The sequence below is a fragment of the Emydura macquarii genome, unplaced genomic scaffold (assembly GCF_026122565.2).
Source record: "Emydura macquarii macquarii isolate MOO-44397 ecotype Brisbane River unplaced genomic scaffold, CSIRO-AGI_Emac_v2 contig_2805, whole genome shotgun sequence".
Classification (NCBI taxonomy): Eukaryota; Metazoa; Chordata; order Testudines; family Chelidae; genus Emydura; species Emydura macquarii.
In genome coordinates, this window is record NW_027132942.1 from 1260696 (window position 1) to 1286222 (window position 25527).

Genomic DNA, 25527 nt, shown 5'->3' on the forward strand with positions numbered 1-25527 from the left:
GTATTGCTGCAGTTTGCCAGGTGAAGCGAACTGAGAACTGCAAATACAGCTGTAAAGTGAATTAGACAGAAAGCAAAACTGTGAGGACATTAGTGGCCAGCGCTGTATGCAGCGTCACTGTGCAGTTGATGGTGTGGCCAAGATTCACAGCTGGGGAAAATCAGTATCGCTTCAGTGAAGTCAATCTCAGTGTATAGCAGCTGAGGATCCGGCCCTATATTTTTAAAAGGATTCTATTGCCATAATCAGATTGTAGCTGGGCCAGTCACAACCACAATCCTTGAACCAGCAATGCAAGACGTTCCCAAAATGGGGCAGGGCTATGTCTGTCTTTCTGGAGCGCAGTTATAGTTAAAATATGCTCCATCGAGGGGCGTTTTCTTTGTCCCGTGATTAGTGCACTTGATGGTGAAACTCACGTCTGTGTAGAAGTCCAGCATAAAACCTATGCACCCGACATCAGTCCTGCTTTAAGCCTTCAAAAGAGTGCTGAAGTAATCCATAGGTGCTGTGCTTTCCCATTAGATGGGGGGAAGGGGGAGAATTTCACACTTAATACTAAAGAAGACAGTATTGCCAACCCCAAATATTCAAATAGGAGATTGTCTTTAAAAAATCATGAGATTTTTTGGGGAAAAAAATTGGTTCTCTTTATTTGCCTTTCGATTCGGGGCCTTGGGATGATATTTTCAAGCTTTTCTCCACAACTGCAAAAGCTAGAAGCTTACTTTAAAAAAAAAATTAATGAAAGCTCAAATTTTTATGTAATCACATGACTCCAGGAGCTGGGGCTTAAAGAAAAAACATCAGATATCACAAGACTCACAATGAAATCATAAGGGTTGAGTGGAGACTATGATGTGTCTGAAATAACTGTATTGAAGAGTCTGGAAACGAACTGGGAAAAACACAACAGCTGCTTTTTATTGAGAGAGAGAAATTCAACTACACATTGAGGAGAGACTCAGTTTAGTCTGACTCTAGACGCCCCTAGCAGGATACTGAATGATAACATGTACAACAGAAGGAACTCAAGAGAGAAGCATTATTCCACAATCAGAACAAACTCATGAGGGCAGGATCACCTAGCAGTGACTGGGAGCTCATGAACCTTTTCATGGGGGTGTCCCACCCCCCACATGCATATCAGCAAGCATTTGCAATGTTTTGCTGTCAGATCTGTGCTGACCATGTCTAGTGGATATTGTGCATTTATTCTATGGACAGAGTTCACATTCACGTGAATGAGAATTACAGGAAGTGAATGAGAGATACCCAAGAGAGACATAAGGTGAATCTAAGGGCTCGTCTACATGGGAAAGTTAGTAAAGCACACTAGCTACTCCACATTAACTCCCTGTGTGGACACTCTTACTGTGCACTAAGGGCAGGTCTACACTACAAACCTGCATCGGTGCAGCTGTGCCACTGTAGCACTTCTGGTGAAGATGAGACCTCTCCCGTCGGCTTAATAACTTCACCTCTGAGAGGCGGTAGCTATGTCAGTGGGAGAAGCTCTCTGGCCGACATAGCTCTGCCTACATGAGGGATACTGCACACAAAGGTTCCCTGGGTTCACAGTAAGAGTGTCCATCTGAGGAGTTAGTGTGGGGTAGCTAATGCACACCAGCTACCGAGGCCTTTTTCCCCATGTAGAAAAGTCCAAAGGGGAAAAGTAGTCCTGGCTTTTGGTGGCTGCACTTTTCAGTATTTTTCAAAAGCTAGCTACAAACAGCATGTAAGTTGTGTTCTGAAGGCTGTAGTAATTGTAACATTTGTTCTCTCTGACCCTAGGACTGGTGCTCAGGGACCAGAAATTTGCCGTCAACACTGTACAAAATAGCAATTGCTTGGGCCCATCCAAAATAATTTAATTTCACAGTTTGCTGTGACGTTTATCCTGAATAAAAGAGCTTCTCTTCTTCTGTTCTGAGGTTAACATGAGTATGTGTGTGTGCGTGTGAAGAAGTCGAGGAAGCAAATCTCCTTGAAATGGGTCATTTCAGAACACATTGCTGACCAAACTCTGTGGGCCAAATTCATTACTGACTTCAAGTTGTCAAAATCAATGGAGTCACACCGGGGATTACTCTGGCCCGTTGGCATTGGCATCAGGCGTTTCTCTTCCTCACATAAGAGATTCAAGCATGTATCTCTGTTCTTTCCCCCTGAACTACTGATCTAAGTTTAAGCCTACACGGCATGTCTAAAATTCTCTGATGGGCTCCTTTTTATTTTTCTATTTATTTTTGTTTGAAACTGACAGTACCACAGCTGTCCCCTCTAGCACTTGGCGAGCGACCGTGCTGCATTTCTGTTATTGTACACAGAGCCAGTCAAAGTGTTTCACTGAAACATTTTTTGGACAAAAAAAGGGTTTTCAACCAAAATGAAACTTTTCACGGAAAATTGTCGTGTGGCTCAAAAACCAGACACCAAAATGTTGCTGGTAAAAGCTGAGACACTGATTTAGTTAAACTAGTGCAACCCCTTTTGTGTAGAGACACTTTTAAATTGGTTTCAAGATGTCTTATATCCATTTAGCAGAAGTAATTTATTTATATATTAGATATCTATATTTGTAATTTATTGATACAAGGCACTCCTGCACCAATTTAAGAGTGTCCACACAATGTGGTTGTGCTGATCTAACTAAATCGATCTAGTTAATTCGATACAACTTTTGTGTAGGCAAGGCCTGTGCTAGTAACAAAAAGAGCTATGGCCCCAATTCAGACAGTTACTCAAGCACGTGCCTAATTTTAAGCACGCGAATAGTCTCTTTGACGTCAGTGCTGGCTACTCATGTATTTAAAGTGAGATGTGCCTAAGTGCCTTGCTAGACTGGGGTCTGACACTAACTCATAAGGAATCAGAAAGACTGTAACGTACTCCCCCGTACATTAACAGTCTGAAATTCCAACCTGGCCCTTTAACGCAGCCTGTTGTGCCCATGTATTGCAGCGCGTATGATTACAGTACACATGAAAGCAGCCTCTGTATAATGGGGACATAATGGTTTCTGTTTAACCTGCTGTTTTCAGTCACTTGGAACTCTCTAATGTTTTCTCCTTTGGAACTTAAATGATCCAGGCTTTTGTCCCTGAGCAAAAATGGTTCTGAAGTTTTTTGACTCAAGAGGAGAGTGGAAATTTCCCATTGTAAAAACAAATTTTAAAAATCCTGCTGTGCCTTTTATGAACACCTCTGCAGCCCAAATGGCTCAGGATTGCAACTTGACACTTGATATGGAAATAGCCTTCCTTGAGGAGAGGTACCTTGAAGTGTGCCACGGACGTTTGGTTTTGATAACGCTCTGAAAATCGTATGTGTTTTACATTTTGCACAGGCTCCTTCCCCAAGTTCTGAAAGCGTGAATCAAAGGGGGCTGTGTTGCACCTGAATGCATGTGTTCAGTGTAAAGTGCAATGAAAGTGCCCAGGTTATGGAGGGATGCTGCATTCTTGTGAGGTTTGCAGGCGGGACCCCTGCTCTGGTGCATTTGGGGGGGGTCGGGCGCTGCATCTCCTTTGGTGTGCAGAAGAAGGCCTTTCTCCTATAGCCCAACTGAACTAAGTGCACAGCGCAGGGCATTTCAGTGTTTATCACCATTTTATTCTAGATTGTGGAATTTACACACATCATTACCAAAGTTTTGCAAGCCAGGGAATCTTGGAGCAGCTAAAGAGTGAAACTACATTTTGAAGTTATTTCAATTTTTTTAATTTACAGAAAGACATTGGGAAATTCCATTTAAAAAACTGCTCTACGAGAATCTTACACAGTCAGGAAATGCCAAAAATGGAATTGCATATGTAGATTTGACTCTGTCCCTTTGTGTATATATGCCAAAATACAGTTTAAGGACATGACCACTAACTGTCTCGAAAAATTATAATATATTATCCTATCCTCTATTCAGTCTACATGTGTAACAGCTGTACTACACAGCACTACTTTATGGATGCCAGAATGAGAATCATTTAGCTGAAAAGTACACAGTAAACAATACTTACACAGTATAGGGTGTATCAATTATTCAACACAGAATAATGGTAAAAATTTACTGTCACATATAGGCCACCTAAATTCACAGCTAAGTTATCTCTGTAGTTAACTGCCTTAGCCCCTGATATGCACCTCCGAAAAGCTGTGAATCTTGTTGAAAAGAAAATGTAAAATACTTGGTTGTTAATGGATGTGATTTTGGAGATGGATGCCCCACTCCATTTGTCTCCTTTGATGGTCCCATACCTTAGAGAGAAGAGAATATATCATAAACCGAGTATTGGTCTAATTCTGTTCTCATTCTAACACTGGTGTAAATCCAGATTAACTCCTCTGAATCAGTGAGTTACACCACTGTCACTGAGATCAGAACCTGCCACTAACTCAATAACTACAGACTGGACCTGTCTGACCAGGGCCCTACCAAATTCACAGTGATGAAAAATGCGTCACAGACCATGAAATCTGGTTTCCCCAGTGAAATCTGGCTATTGTAAGGGAGACCAGATTTCACAGAGCTGGGCAGCCGGAGATCGGCAGCTCCTGGCCGGGAGCCCAGCTCTGAGGCAGCACCGCTACCAGCAGCAGCAGCTCAGAAGTGAAGGTGGTATGATATGAGGGTGGGGAGTGGGCGACCCCTAAGAGCCCCGTGATCGGGGGGCATTGTAGTCACCCCACACGTACATACACACACAGCCAGCCCAAGGTCTCTTTAACTTCTGAGCGCTGGGCTTGGAGCCGGGAGGGGGAGATGGTGCAGAATGCCACCCTCACTTCTGCGCTGCTGCAGGCAGTAGTGCTGCCTTCAGAGCTGGGTGCCTGGCCGCCAGCTGCCCTCTGGCCACCCAACTCAGAAGGCAGCAGTGCAGAAGTAAGGGTGGCAATACTGTTGGCCTCCCTTTTCCCCCCCGCATACACACATCCCCCTTTTAGGTCAGGACCCCCACGGTTACAACACTGAAATTTGAGATTTAAATATCTGAAACTGTGAAATTTGCGATTGTTAAAATCCAATGACCGTGAAATTGACCAAAATGGACCATGAATTTGGTAGGGCCCTAAGTATGACCATAAAAGGGTTAGCAGAATAATGTGCATAAGAATTTTTAAGATATTACAAGTTACTACACGTGTACGTAAAGATGTAGAAAGCTGCTGTATGGTATTGTATTCAGACATGGTAAGTGCTCATTTGTGTAATTAAAGACTATAGTTTAAGGCATGTGCAGAAGGGGGCAGAGGTAAGGTTTAATTATTGTATCTCCTGACTTCTGAGTGCTTAATTTTGCATCCTTAACTTTTTGTTCATGTAGTTATTTGTATAGAATGATAAGTAGAGCTTACCATACACGGGTCCTAGAGCCTGGCATTCCCTGGTAGGACAGCATTAGACAGATAACTGTTCAGCTAGAAAGAATATCATGCCTCCTTGAGTATTGGACTATTCTTGATATTTCATTTCCTTTCTTCTGAGGACTCGACTTTTTTGCCAGGGAGGGAGGGAAGAGAAAATACCTTTTAAAAAAAGAGAGAGAGAGCGCATCTATCAATTAAGAGAAGCATGGTCCAATGGCTAGGAAGTAGTAAGGATCAGGACACATGGATTCCACTGTTGTTCTGCTGCTAACCTGCTGTGTAACTTTGGGCAAGTCACTTACATTTTCTGTGCCTCTGTTGTCCCACCTGCAAAATGGGAATTATGAAATTTACCCACCTTTGTAAAGTGCTTTGAGCTCTATGGATAAAATGGAAGGATTAATTAACAGTAATATCATGAGAAGAATCAAATAGTTGTCCTGATATATCTTCCCCTTTAGTCATGATCTAGCATGTCAATATGTATTTAAGCCAATGTTTCCAGCTGTACTTTATTTACCTGAATGTAATGGCGCCTTTGCCATTATGGTCTATTTTGTAATTGCATATTTACTTTAAAAAGTGAGTAGATATTATTTATCCAATAAGCCTGTCGTTTCGCTGGGGAGCATGGATCTGGGTGTCCTGTCAGTCTGTACCTCAAAGCTAGTAGCGGTTTAATGCAGATGGGCCTATTTGAAAATAAGATGTTATATAAATTCTTGTAAATAAGTAGATATATCCCTAATGGTTCCCTTGTGAGCCTCTACCAGCCCTGAGGCTTGGTTGCCACAGCAGGGGATAATTTCCCCGTCACACTACCCTCTAGAGCAAAATAGGGTGGGTCAGGCGTTCTAATCCTGTTGTTTATTTCTCAGTTGCTTATTTCTATCCCAGGATCTATACTTTGTAAGTATTGCCCTCAAAGCCAGGCAGTGCCATATTTGGGTTCACTTATTTAAAGAAAAATTAAAATGAGTTGGCAAACAAATAGTGAGTCAAACTGGTGTTTTCCAGTCATGCTAGTCATTACTATTATTTATTTGCATTATCGTAACACCTAGGAGTCCTACACCTGCACAAACACAAAACAAAGAGATGGTCCCTGCCCCAAAGAGCTCACCATCTAAATATAAGACTAAAGACAATAAATGGATACAGACGGATGGGAGAGTACAAAGAAACAATGAGACAATATTGGATAATGTGTTAGGCAGTCTTTTTATCATAGAATCATAGAGTTAGAAGGGACCTCAGGACGTCATCTAGTCCAACCCCCTGCTCAAAGCAGGACTAACCTCGGATAAATAATTCCAGCGAGGGTTTTGTCAAGCCGCAGCTTAAAAACCTCTAAGGATGGAGATTCCACCACCTCCCGAGGTAACCCATTCCAGTGCTTCACCACCCTCCTAGTGAAAAACTTTTTCCTAATGTCCAACCTAGACCACCCCCACTGCAACTTGAGACCGTTGCTCCTTGTTCTGTCATCTGCCACCACTGAGAACAACCTAGCTCCATCCTCCCTGGAACCCCCTTTCAGGTAGTTAAAGGCTGCTATCAAATCTCCCCTCATTCTTCTCTTTTGCAGACTAAACAAGCCTAGTTCCCTCACTCTCTCCTCATAAGTCTTGTGCTCCAGCCCCCTAATCATTTTTGTTGCCCTCCGCTGGACTCTCTCCAACTTCTCCACCTCATTTTTGTAGTGGGGGACCCAAAACTGGACACAATATTCTAAATGCGGCCTCACCAATGCCGAATAGAGGGGAATAAGAGAGAGGGTGGGCAGTCCAGAGACAGCAGGACAAGGAAAGTGGGAAGGGAAGGAAGGGAAAGAGTAGAGGTTAGGAATGGTGGCACAACAGGGTCTGAGGTGATGGCCTGCACTTCACATACAAAGAACTAACGGTGTAAATCTACTAACCCAGGATACCAAATTACTAGAGGCTTGGTCTACACTTACCCCAGCGATTCGGCGGCAGTCGACGTGAGTTACACAAACCACGCAGAGAACGTCAACTGCTGGGCTTCCCTTCTGCGCGCCGTCTTCACTGCACTGCACCCACGGGAACCGCGTTCCCATCGACGCAGCGCTACACCACTTGTGGGGGTGGATTAACAGCGTCGACTTCTGGATCGACTGAGCGGGTCTTCACTGACCGCTCAGTCGATCCAGACAGGTCGATCTGACGGTAGCAACTTTGCCACCCACAGTGTAGACATAGCCTTATTAATTAAATCTCCCACCACCCTTTTAAGGTAGGGACATAGTGGAATCCCTGTTTTAATGGGGACACTGAGGCACAGAGTAATTAAGCGTTTATCCCAAAGTCACACGGGAAAACCTGTAGAAGAGCCTGGAATAGAAGCCACGTATCCCGACTACCAGTTCAATGCTTTAACCGCACAGCCGTCCTTCCACTTATAAGCACTGAAAGAAAAACTTTGATCTGAGTTCCTCAAGAGAAATTAACTTTAGCATTAGAGCTGGTGATTAACACAATCATTAGCTGGATTAATGTTGGAGTTGCCAAAAATTAATCCAGTTAATGATTGCATATTTTCCTGTCACGCATATTTTATGGCTGAGCAGCATTAGAGCCACTATTATGAAGAAAAGATGGCCAAGTGATTAGGGCCCCGATTCAGTTAAGCACATGTGCTTGTAACTTGAAGTACATGACGAACCCTGTCTCTATTCAGTAACATATTTAAGCACATGGGTGGGAAACCGAGTGTTCTACTCGACAGGACACCGGGCTGTGAGTCCACCTGGGTTCTGTTCTTGGCTTAGCCACTGATCAACTCATAGACATATAGACTTTAAGGTCAGAAGGTATCATCGTGATCATCTAGTCTGACCTCCTGCACAACACAGGCCACAGAACCTCGCCCACCCACTCCTGTAATAGACCCATAACCGCTGGCTGAGTTACTAAAGTCTTCAAATCGTGGTTTAAAGAGTTCAAGTTACAGCAAATTCACCATTTACACTAGTTTAAACATGTAAGTGACCCATGCCCCACGCTGCAGAGGAAGGCAAAAAGCCTCCAGGATCTCTGCCAATCTGACCCGGGGAGAAATACCTTCCTGACCCCAAATATGGCAATCAGTTAGACCCTGAGCATGTGGGCATGATCCACCAGCCAGATACCTGGGAAAGAATTCTCTGTAGTAACTCAGAGCCCTCCCCATCTAGTGTCCCGTCTCCAGCAGTGGGGGATTTTTGCTACTGGCAGTCGCCGACGGGCCACATGCTCTTGGAGGCAGTCCCATCATAGCATCCCCTCCATAAACTTCTCAAGCTCAGTCTTGAAGCCAGGTAAGTTTTTTGCCCCCACTGCTCCTCTTGGGAGGCTGTTCCAGAACTTCACTCCTCTGATGCTTAGAAACCTTCATTTAATTTCAAGCCTAATATTGTTGGTGGCCAATTTATATCCATTTGTTCTTGTGTCCACCTTGGTGCTTAACTCTTTCCACTCCAGCTGTGTGACCTTGGAAGTAATTTCACCTCTCCATTTCCCCTCCCAGTCTTCAGCCTTGTCCGCCAAAACTGGACACAACACTCCAGATGTGGCTCACCAGTGTTGACTAGAGGGGAATAATCACTTCCCTCGATCTGCTGGCAATGCTCCTACTAATGCAGCCCGATATGCCATTAGCCTTCTTGGCTATAAGGGCACACTGCTGACTCATATCCAGCTTTCTGTCCACTGCAACCTCCAGGTCCTTTTCTGCAGAACTGCTGCCTAGCTCGTCGGTCCCCAGTCTGTAGCTGTGCATGGGATTCTTCTGTCGTAAGTGCAAGACTCTGCATTTGTCCTTGTTGAACCTCATCGGATTTCTTTTGGCCCAATCCTCCAGTTTCTCTAGGTCACTGTATCCTATCCCTGCCCTACAACGTATCTATCTCTCCCTCCAGCTTAGTGTCATCTGTGAACTTGTTGAGGGTGCAATCCACCCCATCATCCAGATCATTAAGGAGGAGGTTAAACAAAACCGGCCCCAGGACTGACCCCTGGGGAACTCCACTTGATACCGGCTGCCAACTAGACATTGAGCCATTGATCACTACCTATTGAGCCTGATGATCTAGCCAGCTTTCTATCCACCTTATAGTCCATTCATCCAACCCATACTTCTTTAACTTGCTGATAAGAATACTGTGGGAGACTGTATCAAAAGCTTTGCTAAAGTCAAGGTATATCACGTCCACCGCTTTCCCCACATCCAGAGCCAGTCATCTCATCACAGAAAGCAATCAGGTTGGTCAGACATGACTTGCCCTTGGTGAATCCTGCTGAATGTTCCTGATCACCTTCCTCTCCTGCAACTGCTTCAAAATGGGCTCTTTGAGGACTTACTCCATGATTTTTCTGGGGACTGAGGTGAGGCTGACGGGTCTGTAGTTTCCTGGATCCAACTTCTTTCCTTTTTTAAATATGAGCATTATATTTGCCTTTTTCCAATCATTTGGGACTTCCCCCGATCACCATGAGTTTTCCAAGATAATGGCCAATGGCTCTGTAATCACATCAGCCAACTCCCTCAGCACCCCAGATGCATTGCATCCAGCCCCATGGACTTGTGCATATCCAGCTTTTCTAAATAGTCCTGAACCTGTGCTTTCACCATTGAGGCTGCTCTCATCCTCCCCATACTGTGCTGCTCAGTGCACTAATCTGGGAGCTGACCTTGTCTGTGAAGAAAGAGGCAAAAAAAGCATCGAGTACCTCAGCTTTTTCCACATCATCTGTCACTAGGTTGCCTCCCTCATTCAGCAAAGGGCCCACACTTTCCCTGACCTTGTTGTTGCTAACATACCTGTAAACACCCTTCTTGTCCCGTTCACGTCCCTTGCTAGCTGCAACTCCAGTTGTGCTTTGGCCTTCCTGATTTCATTCCTGCATGCTCAAGCAGTATTTTTATACTCCTCCCTAGTCATCTGTCCAAGCTTCCACTTCTTGTAAGCTTCTTTTTTGTGTTTAAGCTCACCAAAGATTTCTCTGTTAGGCCAAGATGCTTGCCTGCCATATTTGCTATTCTTTCTGCATATCAGGATGGTTTGTTCCTGCGTCCTCAGTAAGGTTTCTTTAAAATACAGCCAGCTCTCCTGGATTCCTTTCCCCCTCATATTAGCCTGTCAAGGGATCCTGCCCATCAGTTCCCTGAGGGAGTCAAAGTCTGCTTTTCTGAAGTCTTGGGTCCATATTCTGCTACTCTCCTTTCTTCCTTTTATTTGGATCCTGAACTTGAATATCTCATGGTCACTGATGCCCAGGCTGCCACCCACTTCTACTTCCCCTACCAAATCTTCCCTGCTTGTGAGCAGCAGGTCAAGCTCATTGGTTCCTCCAGCACTTGCACCGGGAAGTTGTCCCCAGCACACTCCAAAATCTTCTTGGATTGTCTGTGCTCTGCTGTATTGCTCTCCCAGCAGATGTCAGTGTGATTGAAATCCCCCATGAGAACAGGGCCTGTGATCTGGAAACTTTTGTTAGTTGTCTGAAGAAAGCCTAAAACCCTTTCTCCTGTGGCGCTGATCCCTGATTCTCCAGGTCTTCCAGGGTCCTCAACTGGTGCCACTTCTGGTGGTTCTTTGGGGTTTGTCCGCCGACCTAGAATCCACGCGGGATTCGGTGTGCCTTTGTTCTGGGGTCAGAGTCTGCAGCTGCTCCCTGGAGAGAGCCAATGGTCTATGTCCTCTCTCCTTGTCAGCCAGCCCAGACTGAGCTGGGTTGCTTCCTTTTATACCTTGCTTCCAGGCTGAGCGTGCCCAGCAGAGGCGAAGGGGCGTAGTCTCATCAGTCTACAGTGCGTCGTTAACCCTCTCTAGGCCAGGGCAGGGCTAGTACACCCCATCACAGGGTGTTCTAAAAATGGAGCCCTGCCTCTCTAGCAATAAGATTACCATGGCTCATAGATTATAAAGCCAGAAGGGACCATTGTGAGTTGCAAGTAGCCTCCCAAAGGACCCCCAACATTGCTCAGGCTGAGCCCAGATACCAAGCAAAACAGTGGAAGCCAATGAAAGCCTCATTCTTACACACTGAAAGGCAGACTTTGGCCTTCTCTAACAGGGCAGAAGTGAGTCTTCTGTTAGCAGCCTGCTTGCTATCGCAGCTGCATAACAGGCATGGCAGGACCCTCTCTTCCTTTTCTCTCTCTCAGTGTAGTTAATATAGAGTCTGATCCTGCAGGCCCCTTAGTCCCACTGATTTCAATGGCATTATTAACATGAGTAAGAGCTGCAAGATCAGCCCCGTCATTGCACAAGAATCCTTTCTTAGACCATGTCTTGTGGTTCATTCTGCAAAAATTCCAATGGCATAAAGAAATCAGAACTCCAGCTTAGTGTTGTTTGTGTCTTCCGGTGACCTACAAATCATTCCTCGCCTGGCCATTTCACCTCTCTTCATGTTACAGTGTAAGTTGGCCTATTTGTTTTCACATCTCTTTTTGACTAGTCAGTCAGCGTGTACCTGTTTGCAGGTTTCAATTGCCCCTTCTGCTTTTCTAAATACTGTCAGGTGATGAGAAGAGTTGTTAAGTCTGAGTGAAAACTGGTGTTTACTGGACAGCTTGACTTTTTTTTGTGGTCAGATGATTTTGAAAGATCATCCTAAAATGGTACCAGCTAGCTTCTGTCAACTACAAAAAATGTTCTTCTTACAGTACTATGGGGTGGGGGCAAGAGAGATGGATTTGACAGGATAGACTGTGGGAAGGTGTCCTGATTCATAAAGAGAGAAGAGAAAAAACTTCTTTTCTTAACCTCTTTTCAGTTTTGTGTTTAGCTTCTGAGTCTTAAGAAAACTCTCACATCTGGGGATGCCCTTGGCCATTATTCCACGCTTTAGAGCTGTGTCAAAGGATTCTGCAGAAGCCCAATTCCATGAGTGGGCCAAAGTGCAAACGTTCATCCTTTTTTTAATTATTTGGGGTGGGATTAGTTACCTCTTGCAAATCAGAGGCTGCAGGGAAGCGTCGCTGAACTCCCATCCCAGTGGTTTAGTAAAGGGAAACGGTAGTGTTGATTTCAGGGTTCCATGCCCAGTTGCCCATGGGCCTGAAGGCAGAATGCAAGGGGGGCTTCTTATTTTGCTGCCATGCTGTAGTGTTCTGAAAGATTTGGCAGTTGAGTAAGACACTACCATCCCATCATACCTTGTACCATCATACAAGGTTTGCGCAATAAGCATTCGTTTTTCGTTAGCTGCAGGATCCAATTAAAAATTGCTATCCTTTCTTATAAAACTCTCCAGCCAATTTCATGGCTCATCTCTGCACCGCCTTATGCTCCCTCCATATGCTATCGAAATACCAAACGCTTTGGTGTCCTGTCAAACAATCTAGCCGCCGTCAGTGCGACAGCCTCCTCTGCTAGCATCTAGAACGGTTCCTTGTTCGCTCTCCACCTCACCATCAGCTGACTCGTCCCCATTTCCGATCAGAGTAACATTATTTCTCACCGAATGTTGTTGTTTGAGTAATGTCACAGGTGTGCATGACACCAAAACAAATCAAGATGGAGTATCCGGCCAGAGAAACCTCAAATCTGTTTAGACCAGGTTGTCACCTTTGCTCGGGTTGATTTCAATAGGGTTACTCATGGAATAAGACAGTATGCAGTGTGAGTATAGGCGGGTAAATCTTGTCCATAGTTAAGAAAAGAACAAAAGAAGGAAATAACACAGGAAAGAGACTGAGAAAGAGAAGGACAAGGATGAAGACAAGCCAGATTCTGTCGCCCTTACTCATAGTGAGTAGTACCTTTACTCCTTCAGTAGCCCCATTGAGGCCAATATATTTAAAAGGCTATATGATGAGCTGAGAGATCTCAATGGTTACAATTTTTTGTTAATATTCATTGGTTTTATTTCCCTTGTCTGTGCTCCTTGATTTCTCCCTCCTGCTTTTTTAACTCTTGAAAGCATTCTGCAAAGTAGTTTGTCTAATAGATGCGCGGCAAAACAAAGTGGCATTGTATACGTTTGGTTGGACCAAGATAAGAGTTTCAAAACGCCAGGCCAATAAAGATTACTTCTTCAGATGTTGGCAGCTTTTACAGAGCACTTAGTGTTTAGGAACTGGGTGATGTGTTAACCTAGTAACTGTGATTTGCATAGATACAATACAGGTTTTCATTTTATGACAGGTTCTTGGCTTGGAAACTGTTGTATTAAACCTCACACTGGCATGTTGACCCATTAATCAGTACCACACTATTTACCTTGTCTCTCTCTCTTTTTTTTTTTTGGAGACAATAAACATTTTATGCTTTGTCAGCATAATGTAAGGCGAACCCTTCAATGTTTCACAATCCTTTTAAGAGACTTGATACTAGAGGTAATAAATGCACCAGTGGGTAGAGGCTCAGTGCTGGATACACGGAGAGTCGATCGACTTAGGAGAAAGATACTATATGTGTGCATGGGTGCAGTTCATGAGGAAACAAAACAACTGGATGGGCATGCATGCTTTGCATTGTGGGAAATGCCTGTTCCAGAAAGCTCTCTGCTCTGCTGTGCTGCTACTGAACTTCCTAGGAGCAGGACGGCTGGGGTCAGCAATTTCAATGTTGCTAAACAGAAAGGATATTTTTTAAATGCCACATCGAGTTTAGGATTTTGTATACGGGACTAGTAAGTTGTCTGCTGCATTTTCAGAATCGTCCTTTTAGTAGGTAGAAACCCTCTCCCAAAATGGCGCCCCATTCATCCTGTTCCTTTAAAAATGCCATAGAATCCCAGCAGCAAGGGCCCGTGGGAAAAGACCACAGTCCAGGATTCTCTCTTCTCTTTTACTGTGAGGCCGGAAAATCAGGGCAGGAAGTCACAGCCTCCCTCCTATATGAAGAATTGGTTGCCTTTCATGAGAGATATTTTCTCTTTGCAGCTACCCAGAGCGGGGAGGGACAATATCAGAAAGGACAATATAACTAAGGCCTGGTCTACACTTAAAACTTAGGTCAATGTAGCTACAGCACTCAGGGGCGTGACAAATCCATAGCCCTGAGCACCATAGCGATGCCAACCTAGCTCCCGGTGTAGACGCAGCTCGGTCAACCGAAGAATGCTTCCATTGGCCTAGCTACCATTGCTTGGGGAAATGGAGTTCCTGTAGCAAAGGAGACCCCTCTTCCATCACTGTTGTCTGCATTTGCACTCTGAGGTTACAGCAGCATAGCTATGGCGCTGTAGCTCTGTTGCTGTAGCACTCTTAGTGTAGACGTGGCCTAAGACTGTGGAAGACCCTCTACTTTGTGGCTGTGAGTTAATGAATTGCGAAATGCAGGTCTTTTGCCGCCTAGTTGAATGTATGTAACTGCATGCGTCTAGATTCCCCGGTGATGAGTACATTTGAAAGACATACAGACCTGGAGTGAATTCTCAGTGCCTTCAATTTCCACCTGTCCTGTAGGAAAGAAATCTTTTTCACAGTAACACAGTGTTACTCAATAGAATTTACACTGCCCGTCAGGAAATCCCCAATAGAAAAGGAGGAATTTTAATGCAAAAGACAAACTAACAACAAAGGTCTTTAAGGATCTGATCTTCAATTATTTCTTGCTCTAACCCTTTTCTTTCCAGTGCCTCAGCTTTGCAATGAAGGCGTCACTTTGTCATACTTTCTCTTCAAAATAATAGTAAAATACAACTTTATATGGTAGACTATTTTTATTTGTTTGCTCAATAAGCAGAGGTTGTTCTTCTCACACCTGCTTCTGTTAGGCGAGGAAAGTCAGGGAAAACAGAAACTCCAAAGCAAATATAACCATATTTCCATCTGGGAAAACGCATGTAGCTAAGCAACGATGCATTTTGATAAATGGATCATTTTCAAAGGCATGAATTGCATGTGTGCAAAGAAAACAGTCCCATCCAACACACCCTCTGTTTGAGTGTTTGGCCCAGCCCAGCCTATTTATTAAGAAATTCTGTGACTTTTTCATACCGCTGAGTTCTCCCCACCTTTTTCTCTGCCTTCCACTCCCACCCAAAGCCTCAGGTCACACTCGCCATTATTGCTGCTGTGGATTAGACTATAGATCTGTCAATGCAAAGTGCACTCCTCCATTCCCCCAGCCCTGGGGATAAGAGAACTGCCTCAGCAGCATTCCTAGTTCAGGGGGAGAGAAGCCAAGACTGAGAGCCAAACCCAAGCAAGTCTCCCGCATGGCAGTGTGTGAAGCCTGTTCATTTTTATTGTATAATAGGGTCAGATTCAGTCCTGGCATGGGCTAGTGCAACTGCACTGAAGAGATCTCTCAAAACACTCCGGTGAGTAAATTTCACTACCCTATTTTGTAGAAGGGGTCAGCAAGGCACAGGCTATGTCTTGACTGCTCTAAAGGTGGGGGGTTTTTTCACTAATGTTGCAGGACAGCTCACTCTGTGCCGCTGTAAAATCCTAGTAGACACAAGACACAGTAGCTTTTATGACAAGGTAAATAGGGTGAGGTCAAGCACATGTAATGGTAACCTGACCTTGCCTTGCCAGCTCCTCGTACAGTGCCCTGCTCCATGAGGATTTTCTAGTTGGACAGCTCAGGTGCATTAGTTATCCCATGGTAAGAACACACCTTTTTTGACAATTGAAGACAAAGCCATAGGGAAGTTAAGGCCAACATTTTCAGAAGTGACCACTGATTTTGGTTTCAAAATATGCCTCAACTTGGGCACCCAAACATTTAGGCACTCACAAATTAGTGGGAATTTTGGAAATTTGGCCTTAACTGACTTGCCCAAGGCTGCAGAGTGAGACAGTGTCATAGCAGGGAACAGACCTAAGGTTTCCTCTCTGTTAGCGCTCTGCTGTATATCTTCTTCTATCTTCTCTTACTGACACTCTGATGATTTTACTTATAGTGAATAAGCCATGTAGCATTATGTTTGACAAAATAGTCATTACAGGAAGATTTGGGGATTATTTCTTTCTTCAATGATTACATTTATACAGCTACTTTTAAAGTCAGACCTGTGGCATTTACAGAGTGGTTATTGTACATTCCTTGGAAAAAAATACGACTGAGAAGTAGTTCCAATGCATTAAAGTAATGAATAGAAGAAGTGAAAAATATTTTAAATTCCTATAGAGTGTTACATTTCAAAAACGTTCTGGTTTCAGAATTAGGAGGGGGGGAAAAACCCTCTCTTTTTCTCTTGCTGTCTAATTTTTCTGAACTTGTTATAAGTCTCCCTCAACTAGGCGCACGCTCTCCAAGTGATGAAATAAAAGGAGGTTTTGAAAAATGACACTGGTGCAGAGCACAGGAGAGGGAGTGTGGGATCATAATTTTCTAACTGCAGCCGCTTAAAGCTCCTTATTTAGCCGGTATAAATGAGGATCAGGTAAGGACCCAAACAATTGGCATCTCAGGGTTCTTCTTTGATGGATTGCTGTGTTTAACTGTGTGACTTTTAGCTGCTGTTTGTCATTGGTAAAATATCAAGAGTTATTAGTGTAGCTGGAAGATACATGCTAAGTGGCACCTCCTGAGCCTTGTTCCATGGCCACATAGGTGCCAAGATACAGCAGGAACAGCAGAACCTAATTTGTAGAGTCCTTTTTTCTCACTAACACATAGCTGGACGTATGGAGGGAGAGGCAGTAGCAGCAGTAAGGCTAGGGCTTATGGAGTCTCCGGGATCCTCCTATCCTTATAGACCCGCAGGCTAGGGATGGAGGAGTTACTGCAACTTCAGGCTTCAGCAGTGAAGGCAGTAGAGTTGATGGGGAAGAATGCCTTTCCACACCCACCTCTGTAGAGAACCCTAAAGCATAGCCTGCCTGCCAAGTTTACTGTCCCAACAAGGGACAAATTTCAGACCTTCCAGTTCGGTTTGAAACCATTTCTCTCTTCTGTTTTGTATCAAGGTCATTTCATTTTCTTTAACTTGCATATCATATGTTACTTCTATTATAGGGGGAACTGGTAATGATCCCTAGATTTAGGTTACCTGGCACTTTCCATTATAAAATATTATTGCATCCTTTTTTTGGAGATATTCTGTCACGTCCATTGTTTGCAGCAGGCCTTTGAAAATTGGCAAGGACAAAGCCTTGGGGTTAGAGACCTACCTTTCACTTTCTCCATGAAATTCCATCCTGGTTTGGCTGAGTTATAAAAGTGTGAAAATTGCCATTTCCCTTCTGTCGCCTGTGTTCCTCAGGAAAAGTTTGGCAGTCTGTCAAAATAGCAACTGAACATGAATGTTCTAAAAAGCCGGGCCCAGGCTACCACCTAAGTCACAGCATTATGCCATTAGTCCTGTAGCTTAACTGATAGAAGTCTGTGCTGCAGAACTGAAGGAGTTGTGCATTCACACTTTCCTGATCATAAATGTACGGGTGAGTTATTTCAGTTGTACATAGAATTTTTTACCTTTAAAAAAAGACTTAGGAAATTACATATAAAAAATGTTAGAAAAATATTGTTCAGGTTGCAGTGCTAAGCACTTTAAAGCTAAGAATGCTTTATATATGATTTTCCATGCACCCTTCATTCTGTCCCCTTGTGCATATGCATTATGATATAGTCTTTAATTACATGATCACATACGTTTTATTTCTCCATGGGATCTCTGCCTCATTCAGTGCACAGTATGGACACACCAGGGGACAGAATTAAGGTTGTACAGGCAACCATAAATAAATAAGACACTTCCTAACTTTGTAGTGTTTGACTTTGCAATCCAATTGACTTTTACTATAGTTTTTTCCCATGTAATATATAATCTTTAATCCCAAAGTACTCTAATATTACATAGGTACTCTCGCCAGGCTCTTTTCCTCACTGTGACAACTTAGCTACACTGGGCTGGAAGGCAGCAGTTGTTCAGCAGTGCATAATAACATTAAACAATGGTTTAAAACACGGAGGGTAGAAACCTTGTCCCATTGATTTTAATGGCAAATTTCCCATTGACTTCAATTGGGCCAAGATCTCACCCAGAACAAATAGTAAAACCATAGCCACTTAAAAGTGCGTGAGGAAATTAGGGAAGCAAAATGGAGTTACCCAAACTGGCATCTGGGCATATCACTGGGATTAACACCCTTAGTCTTGTGGAAAATGCCATGTGGTCTTCAGTGACATGCTCAGGATGCAAGTTTTACATCTTAAGTGGAAGAGGGCACTTCTGATGTCCCACTGCCCCTTTATGCCCTGCTGTGGCACTGGTTCAGTACTGACTAAGTAGGCCTGGTCTACACTGCCAGCAAAATTCAGCAGCAGATAACAGGGGATACGCAAGCTACGTAGAGTATGAGCTATGTAGTGGGGATGCTGCAGTAGGTAGAAGTTAGGAAGTCGACAGAAGATACACAGCTCTACGTAGCTTGCGAATCTCCCAGTGATTTCCTAATTTTTACCTAATGCAGCGTCCCCACTACGCTGCGCCGATGGGAAATGCCCTCCCGTCGATGCAGTGTTACTCGTTTTGCGGGGGTGGATTAATGGTGTCGAGTTCCAGATCGATTGAGTAAGTCTCCACTGTCGCTCAATTGATCTCGCAGAATCAATCCAGTAGCGCCAACAGTGCCGCCGTCAATACAGACATACCCTAAGAGAGTAGAAAGAAACCTACAAAATTACAAACGCCATTTCCTGCAATTCCTGCATGTTTCCTTAGTGGCTTCCTGTGCTAAGTGGCTAAGATTAGTCCTGTTTAGCTTGTGACAGTCTGAGATGGTATTTCTGCAGATGCATTATGGCAGTACCCAGTACGAAATATTGTCCAAGTAAAGGCTTCTTTGGTAAATGGGCTACCTCTGTTCTCCCTTCTCTTCCAATCCTATTTAGATGGAAAACAGGCAGTAACACACTTAATGTAAACTAAACCAAACTGCCATTGACTGTTGTTCTACTTAACGCTGCTCACTCCAAAAAGTGGCTGAATGAGACCACATCTGGGAAATTGGCCATTAATTAGAACTGATATTTTATAAATTAAAAGAATTGAAGGCCTGAAGGGACCACTGTGGTCATCTAGTCTGACTTACTACATAATGCAAGGCAAAGAATTTCAGCGAGCACTTAATGCAGTGGAGGGAATTATTCTTCCCTGCTATGTAAGTGAACACTTTATCACCATCATCTTCTAGAAATTCCCTTTGTCAGTGCTTCTGCTGGTATTTGGTTCACAGTAATACCAAAAAGCCTATGGGCTGCCCAGCTACCTCTCATTTTACTGTATTTGGCCCATAGTGCTTTGACCCCAATTCCTCATCCACCCCTGAAGTTACAGAAGCATACTGTGACCCAAATTAGGTTGTCAGATATCACATTATCATGGCTGTGCAAAGAAGAAAGTGAGCAATTTGGCTCAAATGGCTTTTCTATGTTCTGCATGTTCCACTGCAAGTTCATTTGACTTTTTCCAAAACACATGGAAGCACTCAAATCTTCAATATTTAATATTGCCTTGAAGTCTGATTGCCAAATTGTCTGATTCAAGGAAATGAGAATGCGCTTATGGCAGTTGACACTGGAACCTAATGTGCATCACAGAAACAGCAGACACTGTGCTGATTTCTATACTTTTTTATAATTATTTAGTAACACAGATCAGACAGTGAAGACTGTACAGTTATAAGAGCTGTCACTCTTTATTTTGCTTAGCAGAACAGGCTGCTTGGATCAAGACTGAGCATGGCATGCTAGGATCATGTCATTGCTCATTGGACAATCCCTCCATCTTAAAGAAGACAGTCATCGGACCATGCACAGAATTTCACCGAGGCAAGTTTAGCCTCACTAGGAAGCAAGGGTTTCTCAACCATTGGCCCCTTTAGTCAAAGTATTTTGTTTTCTCTATTTGTATCTTGATTTTCTGATTTGGGATTATTTTAAGCACTAACCTGCACAATACGCTGCACATCTCTGAATGTAGAGCTCTACCTTTTGTATCTTTTTAGCTTATTGTATCCTTTATATCAAGTTTTATCTGTGTGTGTGTGTGCGCACGTGCGCACAGAGGGGAAAGACCAATGGAGGGGGAAGCAAGAGTAAAAATATTTCTGTATGAGAGAAAATGAGGCATCGTGTGTTCCTTCACAGGATCCTTAGTGTGAAAGACCATCAGTGAAGGTAAGAAAGGGAGTGTCACATGGATGAGCGTGTTCAGAGCCAAGTAATTCTATACAGTTTTTTTAAGCACACTTGTGAGAAATGAGGACAAACGAATAAACTATTTTTTCATGACGTATGTCAAGGAATGATCCTATTGTTTACCATTATATACATTCCTTAGCATTAAATTACATTTTTGATTAAAGCATCAAGGACAGAAACAAATGTTAATAATTAATTTTTATTACACTAAAATCACTAAAATGAAAACACCACTGAGGTGTAACTGTCAATGCCATGAAAACAAAGCATCCATCATGTAAATGATAAGAATGAAATCCACTTCACCAGCATAAAGTAACTAGATCTTATGTGGGTGAAATATTTGGTTGGGAGGGGGAGGGTGAAATCCAACCCAGGGCCACAGCTAGGGTCCCCTTCTCTCTGTAGCTGCTGATCCAGGCTATGGGCTGCAATAGTGATTGTAGCCTTTTTATACCACTTGATGGGGTGTTAGGATCTGCTAAGTGATGTATCCCATTACCTTCACCACATCCACACCCTCCATGTTGACCCATGTGGAGCCAGCACACAAAAAATCCCTGTGCAGTTGCTTTGCAATTTCTGCAATATGTATACCCACCACAAGGTTTAAGTGACAGCTCCGCATGACCCCTATGCACCAAGTTAAATTTCACCATGTATGCATACAGTATCTTAGTTTTGCAGTTTCTTTAAAGGGCAATGTTCTTTGAGCAAACCAGAGAAGGAAGAGTGTATTAGCCCAAGAAATTAAATTTAAAAATTAGGAAAAGGAATACTATCTGGTTATCATAGTTTAATCAGGGAGTTTGTGGATGTGAATATAAAATTAATTTATCTACAGTGAGTTGTTTGAATCAAAGCCCTATGATTTTATGCAGCTGGCTATCCCTCCAGGAGTTCTGTTACTGGAACAGCACTTTCTTTCAATTACTTGCTGTGGAAGTTATTTGAGATATATCAGCAAACTTCAGATTCTCTGTGAACCTAGTTCTTCCAACATTCTCTTAAAGTGGGCGTAGGCTTTCAGTTATTCAACTCCTTAGATATTGCAGTCACATTCTGTTTCACCTAAATAAGGAGTATATTTCCTCCCCAAGACTATAAGCTTTCTATCTTGGGCTAAGACAGGAAAGATTATTAATGACTTAAGTCTTCATTTCAATAAACTATACTTTACAGTGTGGCTAAAATAAGCAAATTAAAATATTCCTTGACCAGTGCTTGACAGTGTATAGATCTCTCTAGCAAATCAAACTCGCCTTTCCGTGGTTCTGTACGAGCTTGTAGTCTCTAGAAGGGGCTTTTCCCTGTATGTGAACAGTTGCCTTAATTTCTTCTTTAAAGCTGAGTTTCACTGAGGTTAGTTGAACTGGCCAAGTTTCTGTTTCTCCTAGTGTATAGTCAGTCCATTAATATCTGATTATCATCATCTCTGTGTTAGTCCATCAGTATACAAACATATATCAGATTTTCTTTCATAAAGTATAAATGATTGGTCTTTGTAGTTAAAAGCCCTTTCAAAGTTAAAAGCTGCCTTTCAGTCTTTGTGCTATTTCTTCTGGAGTCCCCCTTCCCCCACACACTAAGTTAATGGGCTGGGGTGCTCAATGGGTGCTTAATGGGCTGGGGTGCTTAGAGGATCAGGCTCTAATTCATTAATGTTTGCGAAGCACTTTGAAACCTTTGGATGGAGTGTTGTAAAAGCATAAAGTATTATTGATGTAATAGTGCTTGTCGTAATATTTTATTCTCAGATACTACAGAGATGAGGCCAAACGTAGGCAGGCAGATCTTTTGTCTGTTTCATTTCATAACACTACCAAAATATAAAATAAGATATAAAATTCTAAGTGATATTCAATAGCGCTACTGTTCATTTTAAAGAGAACAATGTTTTCATGGTAACAATAGTCAGTTGAATAACCACATTCATATTTCAGTTCATAATCCTAAAACATAAAACTTGTAACATTTTACATAATGCTGTATTAACCTATCTTTCATTTAGGAATATCAATTCAAACTCACAGTGGAACAAAGTATATAATAAGAGCCCAATCCTGCACCCATTGAAGTCAAAGCCAAACCTCTGATTGACTTGAAGAGCTTGCTCCTGTTCACACTCATGAGAGAGAAAATTATAAATCCATATAATTTCTAAAGGACAGTCTATTAAATTTTCAGTTTACACTTGAATCTTTGAGGTAAAGTTCATGCAACACTGAAATCTAACCACAAGCTTTTCTTCTCTCTGTGAGTATATGTATATTCTGCTTAATGATTTCTTACATTAGGGAATGATCATAAGCACCTGTTTTGAAGAGCGGAGCTCTCTGAGTCCCTTGGACTTCAGGGGGATATGGGTACACTCAGAACTCATTAAGTAAGGCCTTGGACTATTGGAGTTTTTGAATATTTCAGAATGTCTGAGGCTGAGGCAATTGAAAAGGCAGGCAGGCCGGCTTTTCGCTTTAGATACACGTATCTTTTGTTACTGGGGTGGTGCATGTGTATGGGGAGGGGCCTTCAGCTGCACAGGCAAAGCTGTTGAATTCTCGGGAGTGTGAGAAGGGGCAAGGGGCTGATGGCTTAGCAAAGGAAGGATCCTAAGGACATTAGCAATGGGAGCTCCTCTAGTGAAGATGGCTTATTTTCTAGCTTTTGAGGCAATAACCAGAGCCGTGAGGTGCAGGGCCCAGCCTTACAGGCATCTGCCAGCTCCCCATCACTGCAAGGGTGGAATGGCCTTTGGCCTTGCCCGCTCTATCAGTGACTTTTGGGCACTGCCATCCCGCCCCAGCCAGAGGCAGTGGAGGTGAGCCCCGTCCGGGAGACGGGTGTACAGCCAGCCAGTTCAGGGAACAGTGGCTGGCCACCCCACCCCCTTCACTCAGCTGTGGGGCACCAGCACCCTCAGATACCCCCCACCCCTCTCCTGACACCTGCCCCTCAGTCATTCACGCGGGGACCCGGCCAGCCTCCCTCAGGCAGGCTGGGGCAGCCCCTCCACCCCAGCCCCTCAAGTCCTGGGGCAGCTGGACAGCCAGGGGGCCCCGTGACCCCCCCCCCTTCTCCCCTCAGCCAGTCCATGGAGGGGGTGCCTGGCCCTAGGCTTCCCCTGAGCCGGTGGGGAGCCAGACTTCTGTGCTGAAGTGAGGGTCGCCCCTTATAACCCGGCTCAGGGGGGCTCCGAGTCAGCGGTGGGGGTACAGTGAGCCCCCCCCCGGGCAGCCCCATGACCGGGGGGGGGCCAGCCCCAGCCTCCCCCCCGGGCCCTCACCATGGAGTCAGTTGCAAGGGGGCGGTTGGCAGCGGGGAGCAGCCCCAGCCCCCCTCAGTCACTGAGTCGATAGCGGGGCCCCCCCCGGCAGCGAGGGGGTGCCCAGCATGAGTAGCCCCGTGACCGTCCCTCCCCCTCCCCCCGGCAGAGTTTCCCTCACCCCTGGGAGAGAAGGGAGGGGCACTGCCCGCCCTTAAATCCCGTCCCCCCTCACCCGCTTAGTAACTGGGGCTTGCAACCAATCCCCATCTAGCCGGCCGGCTTCAGAGCCAGCTGATTGGCTAGTTGGCCGAGCGCTCTCCTCCCCTCCCCCTCCCCCTCCACCAATCCTGCAGCTTGCTGCTCTCTAGACAAAGACCGCCGCTCTGGTAACTGGGTTAAACTAATCTCCCCCTCCCCCCCCTCCCCGCGAGCTCCACGGCGGCAGCTCCTAGTGGGCAGACCAGCTCCGGAACGTACCACTTCTCTCTACAATGCGGGGTGGAGGGAGCAAGACATGCACGCTCTGCTCCTGCCACCTGAAGACGTAACCTGCTGCCTCCGTCTCCCGCGGGTATCTCCCACGTGTCCGCCCCCGCCGCCCGCGGGGTCCCTGCGCCCGCTTCAGAGTCACACTCAGCCCCCAGCCTTCCCCCCCCCCCCTTTGTCCAGCTCGATGGACGCAACCGCCTCCCCCGTTCTGATTGAGCAACCGGGAGCGCGCCAAGGGTTAAGGGGGATGGTTCCGCCCAGCCTCCTCCTCCTCCCCCCCCCCGCCTCGAGGTGGGAGTGGTTTAATCCTCGGCAAGAGGCGGTTGGTGACGGTTGGGCCCCCTCAGAGCCTCTTAAAATGACACCTAGCGGGGCTGGGAGCCGAGCGCGCTGTGAGGGGCTGGGAGCCGAGCGCGCTGCTTTGCGCGCGGAGCTGCGAGCCGGCCACGGAGCGCGGCGGGGCTGGGGGCTGCCCACCCTGCCTTGAGCCGAGCCCGGGCTGGGGGGGGGAGCCGAGCCGAGCCGAGCCGAGCCGAGCCGAGCCGAGCACAGCCAACCCAGGAGGGGACGACCCTCGGTGTGTCTGTAACACCCCCCCTCACCTTTGCGGCTTGTTCCCCGTGGAAGCGGCTGCCTGAGGGGAGCCAGGCGCGGTCGGTTCCCGGCTGCTGAGGAAAGTGGCTCCTGTGGGGCGAGGGGAGGCCGGCTCCCGCCGGGGGCGGAGGGTTACTGTGCTGCCCCCCGGTCCCCGCTTTCATCTGTATCGCTAAAATCATGTTCTGAGGGGGCGGGGCGTCACCGCCGGACTTTGAATTGATCCCCCCCCTCACCCCCCAATATCGCTCGCTCGCTCGCTCTCTGCGGATCGAGCCGCCGGGCGCGATGTACAACACGCTGTGGGACATGGACGGCGAGGACCCGGACTGGCGGGAGGTGATGATGCCCTACTCCACCGAGCTGATCTTCTACATCGAGATGGACCCTCCAGGTAGGGGGAGCCCGGCCGGGGGCCCCGTGCCCGGGGCGCTCGCCTATTGTCAGCACCGGCTCCCCTCCCCCGGGGCTCCCTGGCTCCCGCCTTGGGCTGTGGAGTGGGGAGGGGGCTGCAGCTGGACGGGTGAACTTGGCTCGGCTTCTGGCCGGGGAGCAGAGGGGGTTCAGGGGCTGCTTTTCGGGGTGCATCCAGAGCTAAATGCCCTTTAGAGGGTAATAGAAAACCGGGAGGGGGGGGATAGAGGCAGTTCCCCCGTTTCCTCTCCAAGCTCCCTTCCTTTCATGGCTGCAGATGATCTAT

At 45.4% G+C, this 25527-nt stretch overlaps 2 protein-coding genes and 1 long non-coding RNA gene across 3 annotated transcripts in view; 2 read left to right on the top strand and 1 right to left on the bottom strand.

Annotated features, from left to right (window-relative positions):
- LOC137166178 (phosphatidylinositol 3-kinase regulatory subunit alpha-like) overlaps positions 1–2003 on the top strand; it is a 95573-nt gene extending 93570 nt beyond the window's left edge. Inside the window, exon 4 of the mRNA XM_067567823.1 lies at positions 1795–2003. Within this exon, the coding sequence (XP_067423924.1) occupies positions 1795–1874 (80 nt within the window). The 3' untranslated portion in view covers positions 1875–2003. The remainder of the gene's footprint in view (positions 1–1794) is intronic.
- A 1750-nt stretch (positions 2004–3753) lies between these two features.
- On the bottom strand, positions 3754–24944 carry LOC137166179 (uncharacterized). The gene is made up of 3 exons (XR_010923580.1): positions 24836–24944; positions 5353–5523; positions 3754–4254 (listed from the first exon to the last, which is right to left on the bottom strand). It is a non-coding gene; the product is annotated as an uncharacterized lncRNA (long non-coding RNA).
- Positions 24761–25527, top strand: part of PIK3R3 (phosphoinositide-3-kinase regulatory subunit 3) — a 38376-nt gene continuing 37609 nt past the window's right edge. The window contains exon 1 of the mRNA XM_067567819.1: positions 24761–25221. Within this exon, the coding sequence (XP_067423920.1) occupies positions 25116–25221 (106 nt within the window). The 5' untranslated portion in view covers positions 24761–25115. The remainder of the gene's footprint in view (positions 25222–25527) is intronic.